This window comes from Zootoca vivipara, chromosome Z (assembly GCF_963506605.1).
Source record: "Zootoca vivipara chromosome Z, rZooViv1.1, whole genome shotgun sequence".
Lineage (NCBI taxonomy): Eukaryota > Metazoa > Chordata > Lepidosauria > Squamata > Lacertidae > Zootoca > Zootoca vivipara.
This window is the reverse complement of record NC_083294.1, coordinates 44960220-44987537: the sequence shown is the minus strand read 5'-3', so window position 1 is coordinate 44987537 and position 27318 is coordinate 44960220. Positions and strand designations below refer to the sequence as shown.

General features: G+C 47.2%; 1 protein-coding gene across 1 annotated transcript in view; it reads left to right on the top strand.

Annotated features, from left to right (window-relative positions):
• The first annotated feature begins 14063 nt into the window (after positions 1–14063).
• LOC118078573 (four and a half LIM domains protein 1) overlaps positions 14064–27318 on the top strand; it is a 50447-nt gene continuing 37192 nt past the window's right edge. Inside the window, exon 1 of the mRNA XM_060270367.1 lies at positions 14064–14180. Within this exon, the coding sequence (XP_060126350.1) occupies positions 14075–14180 (106 nt within the window). The 5' untranslated portion in view covers positions 14064–14074. The remainder of the gene's footprint in view (positions 14181–27318) is intronic.

Here is a 27318-nt window from a genome sequence, read left to right as displayed (position 1 = left end):
GATTTAGAATTGAATATACAAAATGGAGTTCCTCTTGCTCTTAGGGCCTGCGTGGCCTGACCAGGATTATTCTGGCCCTGGTCATTGCCACCCTATATTCCCTCCTCTTCAATATGGAGATGAAGAACAGGTGTGTTTCTGCATCTCCATTTGATTGACCCATCACACTACAGTGTTTCCTGGTGTTTCCTGCTTGGCAGGGGGTTGGACTGGATGGCCCTTGTGGTCTCTTCCAACTCTATGATTCTACAGAGGAGCCAGCAGCTTCCCATGCTCCAATGTTAGGCCAAAGGATGGGCAACAGAGAGCAAAGTAAGTGAGGAAGTTTCTGCTGACTTTTCCCAGCTTGTTACTCAGCTTGTCTCAGAAGGGTTACCAGAAGCTTTTTACAGACCAAGGTTCTGCATAGGGCTAAGACAATAAGAAAGAAAATTGATATTACGAGCAGAATCTCTTTTAACTATGACCAACCTGGGAGCCAAGAACTAATCTAACTCCATACACTGGGCAGACCTTCACCGTCTAGGCTAACCTTGTGGTACAAATCAGCCTGCTTCTTAATGTTTTTAACATCACTCTCAACACGTTTACTCTGGTTGTATACAGATGTTAGTTCCCTGATCCGTCCAATATCGGTCACCACGTGTTGAGCCTGATTGATGTACACACAGCAGGAGGAGTTCAGAAGGGCTACCTGGCCAGCTGCATCTAGTCCTGAGAGTCTAGCCAAAACCTCATGCTTTATTGAGAGACTTCAGAACCCTCAGAAGATTGCTGGGCTTCAAAGAAGTATGTAGGGCAGAAGAAGGCTAACTGGAAGCTTGCTCAAATGTTAGGTTTTTGACTTCCAGGGAAATAGTGCAAGGCAGATAGATAACTTCGGGGTGGGGGCTGCCTTTTCTACTGAACAGTTAAAATACCTGACCAAGGCTGTTAAATGTTTCTTAGGGTCACCAGAACTAAGAAGGTGCTAGGAACTAGCAGTCATTAAAGACATTAGTGCATTACTTTCTTAAATCAAATAGCAAAATATTTCACAAACAGACCTACATTTTGTTACCTGGCACATTCAGACCTTCATTTTGAAACTTCTTAACTTAAGGTATACAAGCTAGTGTTTCTAAAACAAATGAATAACGTGCACTACTAAACAGTTTCTTAAAAGTGCTACCACACATACACATGGGGTTGGAAATCTTTCCTAAGGGGGGAAGAATAATTCATTGTTAGGATAGACACCATCATAGATTAAGGCATTCAGTCTGCAGAACTGTCAGTGTAAAGTAACCATGAAAGTTTTTCTTTTCCCGCTTCAGCTTGATGCTATAAACCAGAGTAAAAATGCTTGCTGAATTTAAGCCTTTTGATTAATCTATTTCCATAACTCCTAAGCATTTTCTGTTGAAGTTTTTAGCCTTTGTGTTAGACCTAACTGGAAACACATCTCTGCATTATACAAACATCCAAGCACTATTGCCACTTTCTACTACATTGCATTTCCATTAGAGGCACAACAAAAGCTGAGTTTTAAATCCAGATTTTTCCCAATAGTGATTCACCCACTCCCCTAGAAATCACAATACAGACTTTTGGCAACAAAGGGCTCTTTCTCTCAGGTGGGCCATGAATCTATAATGGCCACACTAGTCTTCAGAGATACTGGGATACTATAGTTGCTGGAAATCTAAAAGCCGAGGGGCTTTGGCCACTGTTTCCAAAACTTTATGTCAGCAGGAAAATACACAGTTCTCTCTCAGCTCAGTACTGGGCTTCAATGCAAACCAGTGGGTCTCAAGAGTTTCCTACACAGTTCTAAAGGCCAGGAAGATATATATATATAACAATTGGAGGTTTGTCCTAGCTGAGCATTTGGCTACAGAAAGAATGGCTATTGTTCCAGTTTGCCAGAGTCAGGAGAGGCTTACATTAGACATCAGTGGGCTACCAGAAGCTACTCCCCTCATTTCCAAAGCCAGAACTGAGGGGTGCACCTGGCCAACTTCTTCCAGTTACATCCCCAACCCAGCTATAGCCCTGTATCACCTAGGGAGTTGCTGGAACCCTTCCCATAATTTTCCATGGTTCAATTTCTGAAACTGTTTTGGGTCTGTTCGCTCAAGTGAGGCAGGTACACTGCCCTTCCTTCCAAATTAAGGATACTGCTTTGGGGGCAGGTAGAATTCTACTGTGGGTCCCACTCAATTGATGCCTCCCATACAAATATACATACATACATACATACATACATACATACATACATACATACATAAGGGTCTAAGATTTACTGTGCCTTCTTGATGGTTGGCGTTGCATAAGATGGACATTCCTCAACCCGTGCGTCGAGTGACAGCGTCCGGAGTGTCACAGCAGGGGCTACTTCGGTTTCCCATGCGCTGGGCGTCTTTTGCCGGTCAGACGCTGCAAGGGGAAACTGGTGCACCGTGCGCTGGGTACCCACTTCTGATTAGGCACAGCAGGGTGTGGATCCAGGGGGTCATCTCAGGCACTTTCACCGGATGGAATGGATACCTCACCACCTAGGAATGAAGAGGGTCTCATCTCCCTTCCTTCAAGGATTCACTCAGGGACTCACTAGCGTCAGGCTGGAACCATCGTGTCAGGCTCCGCAAGGCTACACGCTGTTCGCTCGAGTGATTTCCTGTAGATAAAAAACAAAGAAGGGGGGGGGGGAGAGAGAGAGATTGTCCTTGTAGCTGCCGCTGCTGTTTTAGAACTTCTTGCTGGTAAGTCCACCACCAAACTCTCCGAGGTAGTGCGTCCCACGTATTGGACATTGAGGTGTGTCTGGCACACAGAAGTCTTCTCTGGGATGTAGCAGCAGTTAGTTGAGAAGTCATCTCTGGGATATAGCAGCAGTGCCTTACAGCAGTCTTTGCAGAATTTCACAAGGCTTGCAACAGGATTCCACGTCTGGTCCATCTTTCAGGTTCTCCCCGTGGTTTCTCTTTCCTTCCACAGAACTTCATGTATGCGCAGGGTTAAGGAGGGGTCCTTTAAATCCGTATTTGCCTCCCATCCAGCTGCCGACGGCTGAGTTCTGCTAGGATACTGAAGCCTGTTTTTTTTTCAAATTATGCAAAGTCTTGTGGTTTCTAGAAGAAGAAGAAACTTACAGCTGCTTTGTAGCAACGGGCTATTTCCGTGAGACATAATTTTTTTTTAAAGTCAAAGCATTTAGAGCAGTAGTGTTTTTGTAAGCTGAAACGTGGACCTCCAAAGCATAACATCTTTTTCTCCCTACTTTCACAGCAACGGTCTTGGTCACACAATGTCACACAATAGAATGTCCGAAATGGCAACACCAGCCAGGCACAGCCACAGTCTCTAAGTGCAGGTTGCAGGAGAAAACAAGTTGTGCAAATACAAATCATGCAGAATCGCTTGTGTAACCAAATAAGGGGGGTTATGCCACACATCTCTGCCGGAGGTTTGAGAGTTATTGAGATGTTGCAGCCTGTCTTCCTACGTAGTGTTAGATTCAAACAGACAATGCCTTTACACACAAAATCTCAATTCAGTATAACTTCCTTCTACCTTATCCTGAATTCTTTAGTTGACAGACATTCATTTCATTAAAATATGCAGTTCTACAAATTTTCCAACATGTTGCTGTCACAAAAACATATGAAATGGGGTTGCAGGTAGGAGGGTAAAACCCTTTAAACGTAGTTTGCTTTTAGAAGGACTCAAATGTCTCCTTTTTTTTGTAAGTTTCCCCAAAACTACTGTCTGCACAGATTCAACAGGGCTTGGGGAAAAGATTATAATTGTTCAAATAAAATCTATTGTCTCTTGCGTTGTGAACTACTTAAGTACATGATTTTTCTTTTCTTTTCTTTTGAAGCCAGCTGAAGCATATGAAAACATTTTCTGAGCACCGTTACTGGCATTTTGTCAGTTTCCTGTGTGTGTGTGGGGGGGGGGGTAGCCTCATTTCTAGTGTGGTGAATAGCATTCTAAAGGTTGCAGAGATGATTTTTCTGAACAAATCCTCCGCTGTCTGTTTGTACAGCCCTTTTAGGCATAAAATCAGTCTGATGCTTCTTTTGGCTTTTTGGGGCTGTTTCAAGGATATTTAAAAACAGAATACTGGGTGCCTATGTTTATAACAAAGTCCAACAGGTAACTCCTAGGTCACCTTGACCACGGCTCAGGGGCGTAGCCAGGATGAAAATCAGGGGGGGGCAAGGGGCGGGGAGCAAGGGGGGGCCAAGGGGCGGGGGCAGGGCCACATAGGAAGGGACGAGGGGGAGCCAGGATCAGCCCGAAATCGGGCTGCTCCGACTCCCTCCTCCCCCTCCACGATCGGAAGGGACGAGGGGGAGCCAGGATCAGCCAGAAATCGGGCTGCTCCGACTCCCTCCTCCCCCTCCGCGATAGGAAGGGACGAGGGGGAGCCAGGATCAGCCCGAAATCGGGCTGCTCCGACTCCCTCCTCCCCCTCCACGATCGGAAGGGACGAGGGGGAGCCAGGATCAGCCCGAAATCGGGCTGCTCTGACTCCCTCCTCCCCCTCCGCGATAGGAAGGGGCGAGGGGGAGCCAGGATCAGCCCGAAATCGGGCTGCTCCGACTCCCTCCTCCCCCTCCGCGATAGGAAGGGGCGAGGGGGAGCCAGGATCAGCCCGAAATCGGGCTGCTCCGACTCCCTCCTCCCCCTCCGCGATAGGAAGGGGCGAGGGGGAGCCAGGATCAGCCCGAAATCGGGCTGCTCCGACTCCCTCCTCCCCCTCCGCGATAGGAAGGGACGGGGGGAGCCAGGATCAGCCCGAAATCGGGCTGCTCCGACTCCCTCCTCCCCCTCCGCGATCGGAAGGGACGAGGGGGAGCCAGGATCAGCCCGAAATCGGGCTGCTCCGATCCCCTCCTCCCCCTCTGCAATCGCTGGGGCAGGTGGAGGGAAAGCCCCAGAGCCGCGCAAAGCGGTTGCCTGGCTTTCCCTCCGCCCGCCCCACAGCCAGCCGGCTAGAAGGGACGTCTCCCTTCTCCCTTGCTGGCTGTGGGGCGGAGGGAGGGAAAGCCAGCCAAACGCTTTGCGCGGCTCTGGTGCTTTCCCGCCGCCCGCCCCACAGCCAGCCAGGGAGAAGGGAGACGGCACCGGGCGGGCAGTGGGGCAGGCTGGCCAGTGGCCCTGCTTCTAGGGGGGGCAATTGCCCCCTCCTGCCCCCCCTGCCTACGCCCATGCCACGGCTCCTTGCCATGCCTGCCAAGCCAACGAACTCTCTTCTGCTGGGACCCCCTTGTCCCATCTTTCTCCGAACACTCTTCCTTCCTCTTTTACATTGACCGAGACATCTCCGTCCTTTAAGGTCCAGTGGTTCCTTTCCCTAGCAACTGACCTTCACCAGTGACATTTGAACCCCTTCTGGTTCCTCACTGGTCCTTGAGCCATCATTTGTTGCTGTTTAACCACTGCCTTTCTCTTCATCTTCTTTCTCACAATGCCTTTCTTCTCTTTGGGGGAATACTGGTTTGCACCACCTTTTTTCTCTGAACTTGTTGTTGGCAGGACTTGTAAATTAAATTTCTTTTATAGCATTCTGAATTTATCTATCATGAATTCTAGGGAAATCACATTTTTCCCTCCTCTTGACCATACTCCTCCCATTTATGGCCCTGTAAAGTATCCCCTCATTCACAGCACGCACTGCAAACTTTGCCACACATACCATGCATTGGACACTTTACCACACTCTACCTCCCAGTTTTTCCTTGTTTCCTAAGTATCTATTTGTCAGGGGACCTCCTCCCTACTGACTACTAACATACACATTTTCCTCCTCCCTTTGCCTCTTACCCAAAGCGCCTGGTTTTCCCAGTTGACCTCTGATTAACTGAGTACTACCAACACGCTGGAGATGTGATCAGGATCTCCCTTCCCCTCATTAAAGGGGGCCAATTCCCTTCAAGGTACCTTTTCCCTTTCTACTTACCCCAGCCGGCTTTTCCTGTTCTTCCCTTCCAACCTCGGTCCTTTTGCCTCTTCGTCCAGGGCACGGAAACTCAAGGGCCACTTCTGATCCTCCGGAAAAAGTCTGCCGGTGTGCACCAGACCAGAGGCGCCGTTAGGAATCTGCGCCCTGTCCAGTGGGGCAAAAAGGGGACTGCCTCTGGTTCAGGGAAAAGCCCTCATCCGAGTCACGCTTGCACCAGAAATGTTAGGACACCAGAAATGTAATATGGATGATTGGCTTCCCAAATTGACCAGACAAAATCTCAGGCAGTTGTACATATTATAAAACAGATTTATTAAAACATTTATTAGAATTGTCAGACAATTGCAATAAATTGTGGCAGTGAGAATGAGTTTCTCATTCTGCCCGACACATGGGCATACACAGAGTGCTTTTATAACAAAACTTACCCACCCCCACCCCCATGTAAGTTACAAAGCTTATACAGGATGTGCTCTTGTGGTTTATGCTAGACAGGATGGAACAAAGTAACAAAGTGTGGTGTAGCTAGAATTTCTTAGAAGTGCTGTGTGTGGTTAGATCTTTGCATTAGATGTGCAAACATGCTGTGCCTGTTTGCTTTCTATCAGAGACAGAGAGATTTAGAATTGAATATACAAAATGGAGTTCCTCTTGCTCTTAGGGCCTGCGTGGCCTGACCAGGATTATTCTGGCCCTGGTCATTGCCACCCTATATTAGCTACTGCTCAAAGCATTCTTATCTCTCTATTCTGCAGTGAAAGCTTTGTCAGTACTTGCTTGTTTAAGATATACCTTAAGGGATATAAGGGAGCTGGGTATGTTTAGCCTGGAGAAGAGAAGGTTAAGGGGTGATATGATAGCCATGTTCAAATATATAAAAGGATGTCATATAGAGGAGGGAGAAAGGTTGTTTTCTGCTGCTCCAGAGAAGCGGACACGGAGCAATGGATTCAAACTTCAAGAAAGAAGATTCCACCTCAACATTAGGAATAACTTCCTGACAGTAAGAGCTGCTTGGCAGTGGAATTTGCTACCAAGGAGTGTGGTAGAATCTCCTTCTTTGGAGGTCTTTAAGCAGAGGCTTGACAGGCATATGTCAAGAATGCTTTGATGGTGTTTCCTGCTTGGCAGGGGGTTGGACTGGATGGCCCTTGTGGTCTCTTCCAACTCTACGATTCTATGATTCTATGATTCTACCTGGGTGGATAAAGGAGGGACATACACTCAACACATATAAAAGTATCGCTTTGAGAATCAGGCACAACCTTCAGCTCTTTAGCTGCTTATTGTCCATAAGAGGGATAACTCTGATCTGCCTCTTGCATTTTGTTCAGTCCTAGAAACCCTGTTCTCTAGGCAGGAAGCATAGTTTTCTTTTGTGCACATTGGTCTGCACAATGTGCATTGGTCTTTGTTGTTGTTGTTGAGTCGTTTAGTCATGTCCGACTCTCCATCACCCCATGGACCAGAGCATGCCAGGCACTCCTGTCCTCCACTGCCTCCCGCAGTTTGGTCAAACTCAAGTTTGTAGCTTTGAGAACACTGTCCAACCATCTCGTCCTCCGTCGTCCCCTTCTCCTTGTGCCCTCCATCTTTCCCAGCATTAGGGTCTTTTCCAGGGAGTCCCCTTTCCTCGTGCCCTCCATCTTTCCCAGCATCAGGGTCTTTTCCAGGGGGTCCCCTTCTCCTCGTGCCCTCCATCTTCCTCAACATCAGGTTCTTTTCCAGGGAGTCCCCTTCTCCTAGTGTCCTCCATCTTTCCCAACATCAGGGTCTTTTCCAGGGAGTCTTCTCTTCTCATGAGGTGGCCAAAGAAATGGAGCCTCAGCTTCAGGATCTGTCCTTCCAGTGAGCGCTCAGGGCTGATTTCTTTCAGAATGGATAGGTTTGATCTTCTTGCAGTCCATGGGACTCTCAAGAGTCTCCTCCAGCACCATAATTCAAAAGCATCAATTCTTCGGCGCTCAGCCTTCTTTATGGTCCAGCTCTCACTTCCATACATCACTACTGGGAAAACCATAGCTTTAACTATACGGACCTTTGTCGGCAAGGTGATGTCTCTGCTTTTAAAGATGCTGTCTAGGTTTGTCATTGCTTTTCTCCCAAGAAGCAGGCATCTTTTAATTTCGTGACTGCTGTCACCATCTGCAGTGATCAAGGAGCCCAAGAAAGTAAAATCTCTCACTGCCTCCATTTCTTCCCCTTCTATTTGCCAGGAGGTGATGGGACCAGTGGCCATGATCTTGGATTTTTGATGCTGAGCTTCAGACCATATTTTGCGCTCTCCTCTTTCACCCTCATTAAAAGGTTCTTGAATTCCTCCTCACTTTCTGCCATCAAGGTTGTGTCATCTGCATACCTGAGGTTGTTGATATTTCTTCCGGCAATCTTAATTCCGGCTTGGGATTCATCTAGTCTAGCCTTTCGCATGATGAATTCTGCATATAAATTAAATAAGCAGGGAGACTATATACAACCTTGTCGTACTCCTTTCCCAATTTTGAACCAAGCAGTTGTTCCATATCCAGTTCTAACTGTAGCTTCTTGTCCCACATAGAGATTTCTTGTCCCACATAGGTGATCAGGCACTCCCATTTCTTTAAGAACTTGCCATAGTTTGCTGTGGTCGACACAGTCAAAGGCTTTTGCGTAGTCAATGAAGCAGAAGTAGATGTTTTTCTGGAACTCTCTAGTACATTTCTTATTTCAGTGCCCGCTAGATGATTCAATCCCCTTCATGGATCAATGCCTTGTCGCGGCGAAGGGGCTTGAATAACTCAGAGAAGCTATGAGCTATGCCATGCAGGGCCACCCAAGATGGACAGGTGCGCTGGATTATGGAGAAAGCTAGAGAGTTCCAGAAAAAAGGCTACTTCTGCTTCATTGACTATGCAATGATGTGTCGACCACAGCAAACTATGGCAAGTTCTTAAAGAAATGGGAGTGCCAGGCTAAACATACCCAGCTCCCTTAGCCGTTCCTCATAAGGCATCGTTTCCAGGCCTTTGACCATTTTGGTTGCCCTCTTCTGGACACGTTCCAGCTTGTCAGTATCCTTCTTGAACTGTGATGCCCAGAACTGGACACAGTACTCCAGGTGAGGTCTGACCAGAGCAGAATACAGTGGTACTACGTATTACTTCCCTTGATCTAGATGCTATACTCCTACTGATGCAGCCAAGAATTGCATTGGCTTTTTGAGCTGCTGCATCACACTGTTGACTCATGTCAAGTTTGTGGTCTACCAAGACTCCTAGATCCTTTTCACATGTACTGCTCTCAAGCCACATGTCTCCCATCCTGTATTTGTGCCTTTCTCTTTTTTTTTCACCTGTGTAGTACTTTACATTTCTCCCTGTTAAAATTCATCTTGTTTGCTTTGGCCCAGTTGTCTAATCTGTTATGTTCATTTTGAAGTGTGATCCTGTCCTCTGTGGTTTCTATCTTTATGTACATGTTTGCCTTCTCCATTTATGAACATGGAAGTTATATCTTGCAGACCTTCAGTTATTAGAACACTCTGAAGGAAGTAGGCGATACCATGTTTGGCGTTGAGGAGGAGCCTTCTAAAGCGAGCTTCTAGGGTGAAAGTTGTCGCCTTCTTCCAAACATGCTTTCCAGCGAAGCGGTCAAACACCCTCCCCATTTTGTGTTCCTCCATTTCCAACATTTCCAAATAAAGGTTTTGCTCCCTGCGGCTTCTTCCCCGGTGACTAACACCCTGGAAATCTCTTCCGAGGCTCAATGCTTCTACTTCGTTCCCGTTGGGAAAAGTTGGCAAGTCTCTATTTTTTATTCCGCCTGCCAGGAACTGATAGACACCCGGCAAAATGGGTTCTATTTCCTATTGGGCAGCGGCCAAAGACACATCGCAGGCTCAGGATTCTCTCCCAGCCAATGCGAAGCTTTTCTGACAGTGAGCTTCCATGGTTTTACTAGCACTCCTTGCCACTAGAATCATAGAATCATAGAATTCTAGAGTTGGAAGAGACCCCAAGTTCCATCCAGTCCAACCCCCTGCCCTTTAAATGAATGCTTTCATTTTCAGATAATACAGAGCATGGTGAAAATGTAATAAATAGAATCTTAGAATCATAGAATCAAGAAAGAAGATTCCACCTAAACATAGGAAGAACTTCCTGACAGTAAGAGCTGTTCGGCAGTGGAATTTGCTGCCAAGGAGTGGAGTGAGTCTACTTCTTTGGAGGTCTTTAAGCAGAGGCTTGACAGGCATATGTCAAGAATGCTTTGATGGTGTTTCCTACTTGGCAGCGGGTTGGACTGGATGGCCCTTGTGGTCTCTTCCAACTCTATGATTCTATGATTCTATGGTTCCGGCCCTCCCATTTGCACGCTTCTGGGGAGCAGAAGAAATGCCGTGATCCATGGAGCACGGCTGCGTTGGCGGAGCTGGAAGCAGCCGCGGAGAGAAGCGGCGGCGGAGGAGGGCCCGGCAAGAGGCGGCTGCGCGGGAGCCGCTTCGGGGAGCGCAGCGCAGCGCGGAGAGCCTGGCGAGAGGCAGCTGCGGCTGCAGGTGAAGCCCGTGATCTGCGTGGGTGACTGGGGGTCGGACTATGAATCCTAGAGTTGGAAGAGACCACAAGGGCCATCCAGTCCAACCCCCTGCCATTTAAATAAATGCTTTCATTTTCAGATAATACAGAGCATGGTGAAAATACAATAAATAGAATCTTAGAATCACAGAATCCTAGAGTTGGAAGAGACCCCGAGGGCCATCCAGTCCAACCCCCTGCCAAGCAGGAAACACCGTCAAAGCATTCTTGACATATGGCTGTCAAGCCTCTGCTTAAAGACCTCCAAAGAAGGAGACTCCACCACACTCCTTGGTAGCAAATGTCATATGGAGGAGAGTGAAAGGTTGTTTTCTGCTGCTCCAGAGAAGTGGACACGGAGCGATGGATTCAAACTACAAGATGAAGATTCCACCTCAACATCAGGAAGAACTTCCTGACAGTAAGAGCTGTTCGACAGTGGGATTTGCTGCCAAGAAGTGTGGTGGAGTCTCCTTCTTTGGAGGTCTTGAAGCAGAGGCTTGACAGGCATCTGTCAAGAGTGCTTTGATGGTGTTTCCTGCTCGGCAGGGGGTTGGACTGGATGGCCCTTGGGGTCTCTTCCAACTCTAGGATTTTATGATATAGGAACATTGAAAAGGCACTTTGCTCCTTGCTTTCCAAATAAGCTTTTGTCTCTCTCTCCCCTTCCCCCGCCCCAAACTCAGTCTCCCTCTCGAACCGAAAAATTCCTCGACGCTTCAGTCATTTCCCCTTTGTGCAGCTATCTCAACTGTGTACATACGCAGCGGGGAGATAATTTTGAATTACAGCAATGGAAGGGGGAAAAAACCAGAAAGCCGCCCTGAGCTGGAACCGCGAGCTGTATATGGGATCCAGATGAGTTTTCACAGGGTGTTGCTGACTTGATGTGAAGGGCCAAACTTAATGAAGGGCCGTACTTAATGGAGTTTGGCCCTTCACACGAAGCAATGGATTCAAACTACAAGAAATAAGATTTCACCTAAACATGAGGAAGAACTTCCTGACAGTAAGAGCTGTTCGGCAGTGGGATTTGTTGCCAAGAAGTGTGGTGGAGTCTCCTCCTTTGGAGGTCTTAAACTGAGGCTTGACAGGCATATGTCAGGAATGCTTTGATGGTGTTTCCTGCTTGGCAGGGGGTTGGACTGGATGGCCCTTGTGGTCTCTTCCAACTCTATGATTCTATGATTCTATAATTCCAGAATCGTGACCTTTCCTTGTTTTTGCTTGCGTTGCTCGCAACCTGGAGTAGACTTGTGCATTAACAGGACACCTTTGGGGAGAAGAGTATTGTTTCTAGGACAGATCCTGCGGAGGAGCTCTCTGCTTTTTAAGATGCTGCCTAGTTTTGGCATCACTTTTCTCCCGAGAAGCAAGTGTCTTTTAATTTAATGACTGCTGTCACCATCTGCAGTGATCATGGAGCCCAAGAAAGCTTTATTATTGTTGTTGTTGTTGTTGTTGTTGTTGTTGTTGTTGTTGTTGTTATTATTATTGCTGCTGCTGTTATTTTAATATTGCATACACACACACACACACACACACACACACACACACACACACACACATCGAATATATGTCCAACATATAATCATATGTCCAACATATAATCATAGAATCATAGTCATAGTCATATAATCATAGACATATGGCTGTCAAGCCTCTGCTTAAGACCTCCAAAGAAGGAGGACCTCCACCACACTTATTGGCAGCAAATTCCACTGTCGAACAGCTCTTACTGTCAGGAGGTGGAATCTTCTTTCTTGTAGTTTGAATCGATTGCTCCGTGTCCGCTTCTCTAGAGCAGCAGAAAACAACCTTTCTCCCTCCTCTATATGACATCCTTTCATATATTTGAACATGGCTATCATATCACCCCTTAACCTTCTCTTCTCCAGGCTAAAGATACCCAGCTCCCTCCCTAAGCCGTTCCTCATAAGGCATCGTTTCCAGGCCTTTGACCATTTTGGTTGCCCTCCTCTGGACACGTTCCAGCTTGTCAGTATCCTTCTTGAACTGTGGTGCCCAGAACTGGACACAGTATTCCAGGTGAGGTCTGACCAGAGCAGAATACAGTGGTACTATTACTTCCCTTAATCTAGACGCTATAGTCCTATTGATGCAGCTCAGAATAGCATTGGCTTTTCTAGCTGCTGCATCACACTGCTGACTCATGTCAAGTTTTAGGGAGCAGGCTAGCAGGCAGGGCCCATTACTTCCATCACAGGAGTCTACACAACACAAAACATTGTTGCTGTATGTTGGTTTTATTTTATTTGTTTTTTATCTTCTCTTTTGGAAATGTGCACCGTTTTCCCCCCCTTAATTTTTTTGGGGGGGTGGGGGCAAGAGAGTGGAGCCCCAAACTATAGCTTGTTTAAAGGTAAAGGTAAAGGGGCCCCTGACCTTCAGGTCCAGTCATGTCCGACTCTGGGGTTGCGGCGCTCATCTCGCTCTATAGGCCGAGGGAGCCGGCGTTTGTCCGCAGACAGCTTCCGGGTCATGTGGCCAGCATGACGAACCAGAGCAGCGCACACAAACACCGTTTGCCTTCCCGCCGGAGCGGTCCCTATTTATCTACTTGCACTTTGACGTGATTTCGAACTGCTAGGTTGGCAGGAGCTGGGACCGAGCAACAGGAGCTCACCCCATTGCAGGGATTCAATAGGAGTATAGCGTCTAGATCAAGGGAAGTAATAGTATCACTGTATTCTGCTCTGGTCAGACCTCACCTGGAGTACTGTGTCCAGTTCTGGGCACCGCAGTTCAAGAAGGATACTGACGAGCTGGAATGTGTCCAGAGGAGGGCAACCAAAATGGTCAAAGGCCTGGAAACGAGGAACGGCTTAGGGAGCTGAGTATGTTTAGCCTGGAGAAGAGAAGGTTCAGGGGTGATATGATAGCCATGTTCAAATATATCAAAGGATGCCATCTAGAGAAGGGTGAAAGGTTGTTTTCTGCTGTTCCAGAGAAGCGGACACAGAGCAATGGATTCAAGCTACGAGAAAGATTCCACCTCAACATTAAGAAGAACTTCCTGACAGTAAGAGCTGTTCAACAGTGGAATTTGCTGCCAAGGAGTGTGGTGGAGTCTCCTTCTTTGGAGGTCTTTAAGCAGAGGCTTGACAGACATATGTCAAGAATGCTTTGATGGCGTTTCCTGCTCAGCAGGGGGTTGGACTGGATGGCCCTTGTGGTCTCTTCCAACTCTATGATTCTATGATTCTAATAGTATAACCACCTAAACATTAGGAAGAACTTCCTGACAGTAAGAGCTGTTCGACAGTGGGAATTGCTGCCAAGGAGTCTGGTGGAGTCTCCTTCCTTGGAGGTCTTTAAGCAGAGGTTTGACAGACATATGTCAAGAATGCTTTGATGGCGTTTCCTGATCGGCAGGGGGTTGAACTGGATGGCCCTTGTGGTCTCTTCCAACTCTAGGATTCTATGATTCGAACCGCCGACCTTCTGATCAGCAAGCCCTAGACGCTGTGGTTTAACCCACAGCCCCGCCTGGGTCCCTTGTTTATCTCATATGTAAACCGGTCACTGGCTCCACCCAGCCAGCATGAACCCTCTTGCTCAGCCGTTCCAGATCTCAGTTCCCTGCCTCCTGAACAAAGCAGCCGCTCCAGAGCCTCTATTCCTGGGCATCATCCAGGCAGCGGGTCAGAGTGAGTCTGTCTGTCTGTCTGTCTGTCTGTCTGTCTGTCTGTCTGTCTGTCTGTCTGTCTGTCTGTCTCCTCTTACACATCTCTCCAAGCACATCTTCCAGCCAGAGTGTTCGAGGACCAATGTCCGAGTCTCTGGCTGGCTGCTGCATGCGACCGTCTCGAACTGTTAGCTTGGGGGAGGGGGGCGAAATGCCTCTTCCCCAACATCTTCTGGAGGGAAAGTGTCTGCTTCTTTGGATCCCCAAATTCCCAGCGGAACTAGAAGGTCCCTGTGCATTGTCAATTGCCGGGGAATTAACGTGCCACTTTTTTTAGAATCATAGAATCATAGAGTTGGAAGAGACCACCAGGGCCATCCAGTCCAACCCCCTGCCAAGCAGGAAACACCATCAAAGCATTCTTGACATATGCCCGTCAAGCCTCTGCTTAAAGACCTCCAAAGAAGGAGACTCCACCACACTCCTTGGCAGCAAATCCCACTGCCGAACAGCTCTTACTGTCAGGAAGTTCTTCCTAATGTTGAGGTGGAATCTTCTTTATTGTAGTTTGAATCCATTGCTCCGTGCCCGCTTCTCTGGAGCAGCAGAAAACAACCTTTCTCCCTCCTCTAGATGACATCCTTTGATATATTTGAACATGGCTATCATATCGCCCCTTAACCTTCTCTTCTCCAGCGTAAACATACCCGGCTCCCTATTAGAATCATAGAATGGTAGAATTGGAGGGGACCATTCGAGTCATCTAATCCAACCCTCTGAAATTCAGGAATCTCGTCCAACATGAGGCTCGAACCCATGACCCTGAGATTAAGGGTCTCTTGCTGTACCAACCGAGCTATCCCAGAGGTACCTCCAGCAACAGAGGCTGTAATTTTGGAGCTGGCAGTCCTTCGGTCTCGATTTCCGATGTCAGTTTTCCCCAACCTGGTGCTCTCCAGACTCCATCTCCCATCTTCATTCCTCTTCGGCAGGGGGTTGGACTGGATGGCCCTTGTGGTTTCTCCCAACTCTAGGATTCTATGATTCTATGATATGATAGCCATGCTCAAATATATCAAAGGATGTCATATAGAGGAGGGTGTAAGGTTGCTTTCTGCTGCTCCAGAGAAGCGGACACGGAGCAATGGATTCAAACTACAAGAAAGAAGATTCCACCTAAACATTAGGAAGAACTTCCTGACAGTAAGAGCTGTTCGGCAGTGGGATTTGCTGCCAAGGAGTGTGGTGGAGTCTCCTTCTTTGGAGGTCTTTAAGCAGAGGCTTGACAGGCATATGTCAAGAATGCTTTGATGGTGTTTCCTGCTTGGCAGGGGGTTGGTCTGGATGGCCCTTGTGGTCTCTTCCAACTCTAGGATTCTATGACTCTATGATTATATCAGGTACTGACAGGAAGTCCGGGGGGGGGTAGGGGTAGAGGGAGGGGAAAAGAAGGGGGGATGAAAAGGGAGGGGGTTCCTTTTTTCCTTTTTGGATTTGCCTTTTGTAAAAATGAAGATTATCGTTGTTAGGGAATATGATGTCAGCTTCCTTTGTGTTCTGTTGTGTTTTGAAATGAATAAAATGTGTTAAATAAAATAAAATGCGGTTGTCCTCAGGGTCCCTGTGTGTTGTGAATTGCCGCTGCGTGCATTCGTGGGACACTTAATTCTTTCCCTTTCTGGGGTCTTCAGCGCTTGGATCCTGTGCGAGGGGAGCGCCTCCCTCTTTCGGATCCTTAGAATCTCCCCCTTCTTTCTGAGCGCGTTGTTGGCAATCTTGCCACCCTGGCCATAGCTGTCCACTTTCGGATTAGAAAATAAGGGATCATCAGCCTCACCTGTCCCGGGGACAGTCTACGGTATATCCAATTCAGGATAGCAGCGGGAAACGGCGCCGGAATAAGCAAGAAAAGGGAAAGTTGACAGCTGTGGTTTGGTTAAGGGAGTTTCCTGTGATGCAGCAGCTCAAAAAGCCAATGCAATTCTGGGCCGCATCAATAGGAGTATAGCGTCTAGATTGAGGGAAGTAATAGTACCACTGTATTCTACTCTGGTCAGAGACCACAAGGGCCATCCAGTCCAACCCACTGCCAAGCAGGAAACACCATCAAAGCATTCTTGACATATGCCTGTCAAGCCTCTGCTTAAAGACCTCCAAAGAAGGAGACTCCACCACACTCCTTGGTAGCAAATCCCACTGTCGAACAGCTCTTACTGTCAGGAAGTTCTTCCTAATGTTTAGGTGGAAGCTTCTTTCTTGTAGTTTGAATCCATTGCTCCGTGTCCGCTTTTCTGGAGCAGCAGAAAACAACCTTTCTCCCTCCTCTATATTACATCCTTTTATATATTTGAACATGGCTATCATATCACCCCTTAACCTTCTCTTCTCCAGCGTAAACATACCCAGCTCCCTAAGCCGTTCCTCATAAGGCATCGTTTCCAGGCCTTTGACCATTTGGGTTGCCCTCTTCTGGACACGTTCCAGTTTGTCAGTATCCTTCTTGAACTGTGGTGCCCAGAACTGGACACAGTACTCCAGGTGAGATCTGACCAGAGCAGAATACAGTGGTACTATTACTTCCCTTGATCTAGATGCTATACTCCTATTGATGCAGCCCAGAATTGCATTGGCTTTTTTAGCTGCTGCATCACACTGCTGACTCATGTCAAGTTTGTGGTCTACCAAGACTCCTAGATCCTTATCACATGTACTGCTCTCAAGCCAGGTGTCACCCATCCTGTATTTGTGCCTTCATTTTTTTGCCCATTTTTTTGCCCAACTTTACTTTCTCCTTGTTAAATTTCATCTTGTTTGCTTCAGCCCAGTTCTCTAATCTGTTAAGGTCATTCTGAAGTGTGTTCCTGTCCTCTGGGGTATTAGCCACCCCTCCCAATTTGGTGTCATCTGCAAACTTGCTCAGGATGCCCTCAAGCCCATCATCCAAGTCATTGATTAAGATGTTGAATAAGACTGGGCCCAAGACAGAACCCTTTGGCACCCCACTAGTCACTACTCTCCAGGATGAAGAGGAGCCATTGATGAGCACCCTTTGGTTTCGGTCAGCCAGCCAGTTACAAATCCACTGAATGGTAGCATTGTGTAGCCCGCATTTTACCAGCTTCTTTACAAGAATATCAAAGGCCTTGCTGAAATCAAGATAGGCTACATCCACAGTGTTCCCTTCATCTACCAGGCTTGTAATTCTGTCGAAAAATGAGATCCGATTAGTCTGACATGACTTATTTGTCAGAAACCCATGCTGACTTTTAGGGATCACAGCGTTCCTTTCTAGGGGGAAAGGAGAAGGAAAGAAAGTCGCCCTCACCCAAAGTAGTGGGAGACCAGGGAATACCCTTTTGGACTGCCAGCCTCCTCCCGGAGGCCTCGGCGACATCCGATAGGTGGTTGCTAAGCAACCCCGGATGCCTCCCTGGTCCTCCATCTCTCCTGTTAACTGTGACATCTTCTCTCCTGGCTGTCGCAGAGAGAACGCCCGGAGGAGAGGGCAGGGCCCAGGCTCCGGCGAAGGTCGCCCCCATGTGCGAGAAAAATGACGGCGAAGGGAGCGGAAACGCAGAAATGGACGTCTATGACGAAGGCAATTTTGGGGGGGGCGCTCTTGGTTTCGTGGCTCGGGAGGAGATGGGCGGAGGGTCTCAGTTGGTATTACCTGCCGCCACCGCTAAAAAAAAAACACTCCATGGTTGTTCAGAGTCCTGCTGCAGATCCGACGTGATAAAATCAAAAAGTTCTGGGGTAATATTGAGTAAGAATTTAAAAAGGTGTTCAAAATGACATTGGGGGAAAAAAGAGAACAAGCCTTTTTCTTCTTCTTCTTCTCTCCCTCCCCCCTCAGTTAACATCTTTAAGATAAGCTAAGATGCTAAGATGATAGGATGATAAGATATCTTAATTGTCCTTGTCCCCTTGCGAGAACAACGAAATTCCTCGGTTGGTCCATCCACTCAGATAAATCATTCCGCAGGATCCGAAATTACAGAACCTAATAGAAAACAGTAAATATCATACGAAATGACGAGGAAAAATCAGACGGCTTCCAAGTCCAGGCTTCCCATTTCAGGCCAAAATCGCTCTCGAGAAAAAACTGCTCCTGAGATGTCTCACAGAATTGTAGAGTTGGAAGAGACCACAAGGGCCATCCAGTCCAACCCCCTGCCAAGCAGGAAACACCATCAAAGCATTCTTGACATATGCCTGTCGAGCCTCTGCTTAAAGACCTCCAAAGGAGGAGACTCCCCCACACTCCTTGGCAGCAAATCCCACTGTTGAACAGCTCTTACTGTCAGGAAGTTCTTCCTAATGTTGAGGTGGAATCTTCTTTCTTGCAGTTTGCTCCGTGTCCGCTTCTCTGGAGTCCCCCAGAATTTGGCACCCAGGTGCCCCGCACCCCTTGCGCCCCTGGGTCAAGACGGCCCTGACCTGCCACCCCCCAAAAAACTCCATGACTTTTAAGAGTCCTGCTGCAGACAGAAACCACCCCCCCCCGACGCCCCTGAACGATGGGGAGATGCAATAAAAATATGTTAAGGGGTCCTGAATGAGACAACCGAGGGCCATAAAAGGGCAGGGCTTTGCCAGGACCCCCGATTGGCACAAGCAGAGCGAGAGCTGCATGTTCGCTGCACCAAAATGGATACCTTTTGGAAAACCTCTGCTGCGACTGGAGCCTTGCCCAGCCTTTGACCTGCCTGCGTAGGAAGCTGCGTAAAAATGAAAGGTGATTTATATCGCAGAAGCTTCTATCGTGGTGCCAGCCAAGCTGGCACAGTTCCTGGCATGCAGTTAAAATAACTGCAAACAGGATGATAGCGAGAAGAATCCACACTTCCGTTGGTTGATTAATCTCCAGATGGAAAATCATAGAATCATAGAATCACAGAGTAGGAAGAGACCCCAAGGGTCATCCAGTCCAACCCCCTGCCAAGCAGGAAACACCATCAAAGCATACCTGACATGTGCCTGTCAAGCCTCTGCTTAAAGACCTCCAAAGAAGGAGACTCCACCACACTCCTTGGCAGCAAATCCCACTGCCGAACAGCTCTTACTGTCAGGAGGTTCTTCCTAATGTTTAGGTGGTTATACTATTAGAATCATAGAATCATAGAGTTGGAAGAGACCACAAGGGCCATCCATTCCAACCCCCTGCCGAGCAGGAAACACCCTCAAAGCATTCTTGACATATGCCTGTCAAGCCTCTGCTTAAAGACCTCCAAAGAAGGAGACTCCACCACACTCCTTGGCAGCAAATCCCACTGTCGAACAGCTCTTACTGTCAGGAGGTTCTTCCTAATGTTTAGTTGATAATAGTAGTAATAATAGTAGTAAAAATAATTTATTATTTCTTCCCCACCCATCTGGCTGGGTTTCCCCAGCCATCTGGGCAGCTTCCAACAGAATGTTAAAAATACATTAAAACACCAGGATCCCACCAGATGTCCAAGAAATAAACAGCTACAGTATCTAACTTTTAGAAAAGTTATATAGTTGTTTATTTCTTTTTTTCTAAAAAATATATTTTTATTGGTTTTATAACAAATACAGAAAAGAAATACAAGAAAATACCAGAATATATGAAAAAACACACAACAAAACAGCATTAAAAAGAAAAAAAGAAAGAAAAAGACAAAAGAAAAACAATTCTTTATCTCTATCGAATATAGTTCCTGTACTATGTACTTACTCCCCCCCTTCCACGCTTCTTGTTCATACTTAATATCGCACTTTCCAATTCTAAAAAAAGAAAAAAAAACCATCAAAATTTTTCATCTCCCATACACAATATTACAATAAATCATTATATTCTAAGAATCTTAATACTCATTTTACATTTAAACTTATTCATTGTTGTTGTTTAGTTGTGTCTGACTCTTCGTGACCCCATGGACCAAAGCACGCCAGGCCCTCCTGTCTTCCACTGCCTCCTGCAGTTTGGTCAAACTCATGTTCGTAGCTTCGAGAACACTTGTCCAACCATCTCGTCCTCTGTAGTCCCCTTCTCCTTGTGCCCTCCATCTTTCCCAACATCAGGGTCTTTTCCAGGGAGTCCCCTTCTCCTTGTGCCCTCCATCTTTCCCAACATCAGGGTCTTTTCCAAGGATTCTTCTCTTCTCATGAGGTGGCCAAAGTATTGGAGCCTCAGCTTCAGGATCTGTCCTTCCAGGGTTGATTTCCTTAAGAATGGAAAGGTTTGATCTTCTTGCTGTCCATGGGACTCTCAAGAGTCTCCTCCAGCACCAGAATTCAAAAGCATCAATTCTTCGGCGATCAGCCTTCTTGATGGTCCAGCTCTCACTTCCATACATCACTACTGGGAAAACCATAGCTTGAACTATACGGACCTTTGTCGGCAAGGTGATGTCTCTGCTTTTCAAAATGCTGTCTAGGTTTGTCATTGCTTTTCTCCCAAGAAGCAGGCGTCTTTTAATTTCGTGACTGCTGTCACCATCTGCAGTGATCAAGGAGCCCAAGAAAGTAAAATATCTCACTGCCTCCATTTCTTCCCCTTCTATTTGCCAGGAGGTGATGGGACCAGTGGCCATGATCTTGGTTTTTTTTGATGTTGAGCTTCAGACCATATTTTGCTTTCTCCTCTTTCACCCTCATTAAAAGGTTCTTGAATTTCTCCTCATTTTCTGCCATCAAGGTTGTGTCATCTGCATATCTGAGGTTGTTGATATTTCTTCTGGCAATCTTAATTCCGGTTTGGGATTCATCTAGTCCAGCCTTTCGCATGATGAATTCTGCATATAAGTTAAATAAGCAGGGAGACAAAACTCCATGGACAAAGACAACAGGCATATTACTCTACAGGTTGCTAAATTCGTAACAGCCGTCCTCTCGGACAAGGGACGGAATGGAATGTTAGCTGATTATGTATAGTTATAAGAATTTTCTATAATGACATCAGATATTGATTTTAGCGTCGTGCCTAAATTTTTAATCATAATCTTAAACTTTTCTTTTTGAATTGTCAATATTTGTCCTCGTGAACTGAATTGTGTTATATTGTTTGTGGCTCGTACGAGTCCGCTGTTTGATTGGATTTATTTTGTTGTGTTGTGTTTTATGATGGGCGTAAAGCCGAAGAAATATCTTTTGTACTTTGTATGGGGAGCCAAGGCAGGTCTCTCAGGACTTGTCTTGGTGTTTCCTGGCGCCGTATTCTGGCTTAGCTGCAATTTTCAGGTCAGCTTCCAAGGTAGCCCCACGCAGAGCGCATGGCAGTAGTCCAAGCGGGAGATAAACCAGAGCATGCACCACTCTGGGCAGAGAGGGTCTCATCCTGCGTTCCAGATGGAGCTGCCAATGCAATTCTGGGCTGCATCAATAGGAGTATAGCATCTAGATCTAGGGAAGTAATAGTACCACTGTATTCTGCTCTGGTCAGACCTCACCTGGAGTACTGTGTCCAGTTCTGGGCACCACAGTTCAAGAAGGATACTGACAAGCTGGAACGTGTCCAGAAGAGGGCAACCAAAATGGTCAAAGGCCTGGAAACGATGCCTTATGAGGAACGGCTTAGGGAGGGAGCTGAGTATGTTTAGCCTGGAGAAGAGAAGGTTAAGGGGTGATATGATAGCCATGTTCAAATATATGAAAGGATGCCATATAGAGGAGGGTGAAAGGTTGTTTTCTGCTGCTCCAGAGAATTGGACACGGAGCAATGGATTCAAACTTCAAGAAAGAAGCTTCCACCTAAACATTAGGAAGAACTTCCTGACAGTAAGAGCTGTTCGACAGTGGGATTTGCTGCCAAGGAGTGTGGTGGAGTCTCCTTCTTTGGAGGTCTTTAAGCAGAGGCTTGACAGGCATATGTTAAGAATGCTTTGATGGTGTTTCCTGCTTGGCAGGGGGTTGGACTGGATGGCCCTTGGGGTCTCTTCCAACTCTAGGATTCTATGATTCTATGACCTGCGTCTCCATGGACAGCTATTTTGAGTAGCAGCAACTATTGGTTGGCCGAACATTGAATCTCGCTGCCTCCCTCTGTGTGTGCCGAGTTGTCTTCCAAACTCCAGGGAAACTAAGCTCTAAAGTTGGCCCCGGGACAAAAGGGATTAAGGCAATTATTCTGAGTTGGAAAGATTTGCATGTCCTCCCGGGGCTGTTTGATGGCTCACTGCCCCGTGACTTATTTTAGAACACCCTTTGGCTTGCATTGGGTGCCATGCCAACTATTTACAGGGTAACCTTTCCGCTTAATCCTCCCCACAGGATCTCGCCTTTTCGGGCTCTGAAAAAGTTTTCATAGATTCATAGAATCCTAGAGTTGGAAGGGATCACAAGGGCCATCCAGTCCAACCCCCTGCCAAGCAGGAAACGCCATCCAAGCATTCTTGACACCTGCCTGTCAAGCCTCTGCTTAAAGACCTCCAAAGAAGGAGACTCCACCACACTCCTTAGCAGCAAATCCCACTGCCGAACAGCTCTTACTGTCAGGAAGTTTTTCCTCATGTTGAGGTGGAATCTTCTTTCTTGTAGTTTGAATCCATTGCTCCGTGCCCGCTTCTCTGGAGCAGCAGAAAACAACCTTTCTCCCTCCTCTAGATGACATCCTTTGATATATTTGAACATGGCTATCATATCGCCCCTTAACCTTCTCTTCTCCAGCGTAAACATACCCAGCTCCCTAAGCCATTCCTCATAAGGCATTGTTTCCAGGCCTTTGACAATTTTGGTGGCCCAAAATAGATAGATGAGTGATTGATAGATTATAGGTATAGGTATATATAATATAATATTATAGGTATCTATATAATATTATAGGTATCTATAATAGATTATAATAGATTATATCTATAATAGATAGATATTATAGATTATAGATTAGATTATTGATAGATTAGGTATCTGAAGACGTGTGCATGCACACGAAAGCTTATACCAAAATAAAAACTTAGTTGGTCTTTAAGGTGCTACTGAATTTTTTTATTTTGCTTCGACTCAGACCAACACGGCTACCTACCTGTGATAGATTATAGATTAGATAGCAGATAGATAGATAGATAGATAGATAGATAGATAGATAGATAGATGATAGGTAGGTTAAGTCAAGGAGTGGGGAGCAACTCATTCAATGTGATTCTGCGATCTTAGAACCATAGACTCATAGAATCATAGAGCTGGAAGAGACCCCAAGGGCCATCCAGTCCAACCCCCTGCCGAGCAGGAAACATCATCAAAGCATTCTTGACACATGCCTGTCAAGCCTCTGCTTAAAGACCTCCAAAGAAGGAGACTCTGCCACACTCCTTGGCAGCAAATCCCACTGCCGAACAGCTCTTACTGTCAGGAAGTGCTTCCTAATGTTGAGGTGGAATCTTCTTTCTTGTAGTTTGAATCTCTTCTCAGCTGAGATTTGGTGGAACAGGAGAGAAAGCTGCGTAGTTCCCCCCCCCCCCCAGTGCCCCTTCTGTACCTCTGAAGGTTCGGTGCCCAGGGGCTCTTCCCATCACAGAAGAGCGAGAAGGGAGTATATATATTCCCAGAGAATATATATATATATATATATATATATATATATATATATATATATATATATATTCTCTTGGTATACATATCAGTTCCTTTTAGACATTTGCCATCTGCTGCTCCTTTCTGCGAACCTTCGGGTCCGAAATTCTCTTTGGCTTCCTCCAGGCTCACATGTTGCTGTGACTGAACATCCTTGACCGGTTGGTGAGAGGTGTTTGGCAAAAGAGAGTTTGACTGGAGGCATAGATCAGCAGCAGCAGCTTCGAATCTTCCTCCAAGCCTTTGCAGTTTCCCTCGTCCCTCTTCTCTCCCTTTCTATTATGCCATGGGTAGGCAAACAGCCTTTGACTGTGTCGACCACCGCAAACTAGGGCAAGTTCTTAAAGAAAGTATGGTATACACCAGTTGGTATATAGACCAACTCAGCAATGGCCAGAGGATTGGAGAAGATCAGTCGACATCCCAATCCCAAAGAAGGGCAGCGCCAAAGGATGCTCCAACTCCCGCACAATTGCGCTCATTTCACACGCTAGCAAGGTTATGCTTAAAATTCGACAAGGCAGGCTTAGGCAGTATGTGGACCGAGAACTCCCAGAAGTGCAAGCTGGATTTCGAAGGGGCAGAGGAACCAGAGACCAAATTGCAAACACGCACTGGGTTATGGAGAAAGCTAGAGAGTTCCAGAAAGACATCTACTTCTGCTTCATCAACTATGCAAAAGCCTTTGACTGTGTGACCACAGCAAACTATGGCAAGTCCTTGAAGAAATGGGAGTGCCTGATCACCTCATCTGTCTCCTGAGAAATCTCTATGTGGGACAAGAAGCTACAGTTAGAACTGGATATGGAACAACTGACTGGTTCAAAATTGGGAAAGGAGTACAACAAGGTTGTATATTGTCTCCCTGCTTATTTAACTTATATGCAGAATTCATCATGCGAAAGGCTGGACTAGATGAATCCCAAGCTGGAATTAACATTGCCGGAAGAAATATCAACAACCTCAGATATGCAGATGACACAACCTTGATGGCAGAAAGTGAGGAGGAATTAAAGAACCTTTTAATGAGGGTGAAAGAGGAGAGCGCAAAATATGGTCTGAAGCTCAACATCAAAAAAAACCAAGATCATGGCCACTGGTCCCATCACCTCCTGGCAAATAGAAGGGGAGGAAATGGAGGTAGTGAGAGATTTTACTTTCTTGGGCTCCTTCATCACTGCAGATGGTGACAGCAGTCACGAAATTAAAAGACGCCTGCTTCTTGGGAGAAAAGCAATGACAAACCTAGACAGCATCTTAAAAAGCAGAGACATCACCTTGCCAACAAAGGTCCGTATAGTTAAAGCTATGGTTTTCCCAGTAGTGATATATGGACGTGAGAGCTAGACCATAAAGAAGGCTGATCGCCGAAGAATTGATGCTTTTGAATTATGGTGCTGGAGGAGACTCTTGAGAGTCCCATGGACTGCAAGAAGATCAAACCTATCCATTCTGAAAGAAATCAGCCCTGAGCGCTCACTGGAAGGACAGATCCTGAAGCTGAGGCTCCATTACTTTGGCCACCTCATGAGAAGAGAAGACTCCCTGGAAAAGACCCTGATGCTGGGAAAGATGGAGGACACTAGGAGAAGGGGACTCCCTGGAAAAGACCCTGATGTTGGGAAAGATGGAGGGCACAAGGAGAAGGGAACGACAGAGGACGAGATGGTTGGACAGTGTTCTCGAAGCTACGAACATGAGTTTGACCAAACTGCGGGAGGCAGTGGAAGAATCATAGAATCATAGAGTTGGAAGAGACCACAAGGGTCATCCAGTCCAACCCCCTGCCAAGCTGGAAACACCTTCAAAGTATTCTTGACATGTGCCTGTCAAGCCTCTGCTTAAAACCCTCCGGATGTTTTTGGCCATCAACTCCCATGATCCCTAGCTAGCAGGACCAGTGGTCAGGGGTGATGGGAATTGTAGTCCAAAACATCTGGAGGGGCGGAGGTTGTGGGTGCCTGTCTTAAAGTGACCCCTTTGAAACCACCCGATTCAATGTAGATTTTTACGATTATCCACTGTATTTCGAGCTATTCATGATGACTCATAAAAACAACAACTATAATCTATTTTTGTGGGACCAGGTGCGCAGCCTGGGAGTCATTCTGGACTCACAGCTGCCCATGGAGGCGCAGGTAAATTCTGTGTCCAAGGCAGCTGTCTACCAGCTCCATCTGGTACGCTGGATGAGACCCTCCCTGCCCGTAGACTGTCTCGCCCGAGTGGTGCATGCTCTGGTTATCTCTTGCTTGGACTACCGCAATGCGCTCTACGTGGGGCTCCCTTTGAAGGTGACCCGGAAACTACAAATAATCCAGAATGCGGCAGCTAGACTGGTGACTGGGAGCGGCCGCCAAGACCACATAACACCGGTCTTGAAAGACCTACATTGGCTCCTGGGACGTTTCCGAGCACAGTTCCAATTGTTGGTGCTGACCTTGAAAGCCCTAAACGGCCTCGGTCCAGGATACCTGAAGGAGCATCTCCACCTCCATCGTTCTGCCCAGACACTGAGGTCCAGCGCCGAGGGCCTTCTGGCGGTTCCCTCGTTGCGAGAAGCCAAGTTGCAGGGAACTAGACAGAGGGCCTTCTCGGTGGTGGCGCCCTCCCATCAGATGTCAAAGAGAAAAACAATTACCAGACTTTTAGAAGACATCTGAAGGCAGCCCTGTTTAGGGAGGCTTTTCATAGAATCATAGCGTTGGAAGAGACCACAAGGGCCATCCAGTCCAACCCCCTGCCGAGCAGGAAACACCATCAAAGCATTCCTGACATATGGCTGTCAAGCCTCTGCTTAAAGACCTCCAAAGAAGGAGACTCCACCACAGTTCTTGGCAGCAAATTCCACTGTCGAACAGCTCTTACTGTCAGGAAGTTCTTCCTAATGTTGAGGTGGGATCTCCCACTCCCGCTCTTTTGGGACTACAACTCCCATCGTCCCTAGCTCACAGGGATCAGTGGTCAGGGACGATGGGAATTGTAGTCCCATAACATCCGGAGGGCCGAGTTTGGCCAGGCCTGTCTTCAGCAATTAAGTCCAGCATCCCAAACTCAGCCCTCCCGCTCTTTTGGGACTACAATGCCCATCGTCCCTGACCACTGGTCCTGTGAGCTAGGGACGATGGGAGTTGTAGTCCCCAAAGAGCTGGAGGGCCAAGTTGGGCCATGCCTGCTCCATGGTCAAGGTGGAAGGGTACTGCCTAGCACTGTGGTGGCCAAACTCGGCCCCCCAGCTGTTTTGGGACTACAACGCCCATCGTCCCTGACTGCTGGTCCTGTGAGCTAGGGATGATAGGAGTTGTAGTCCCAAAAACATCCGGAGGGCCAAGTGTGGCCACACCTGATCTAGAACAGTGGTGGCCAAACTTGGCCTCCCCCTGCTGTTTTGGGACTACAATGCCCATCGTCCCTGACCGCTGGTGCTGTGAGCAAGGGGTGATGGGAGTTGTAATCCCAAAAGAGCTGGAGGGCCAAGTGTGGCCACACCTGATCTAGAACAGTGGTGGCCAAACTTGGCCTCCCCCTGCTGTTTTGGGACTACAACACCCATCGTCCATGACCACTGGTCCTGTGAGCTAGGGGTGATGGGAATTGTAGTCAAAAAACATCCGAAGGAGGGCCGA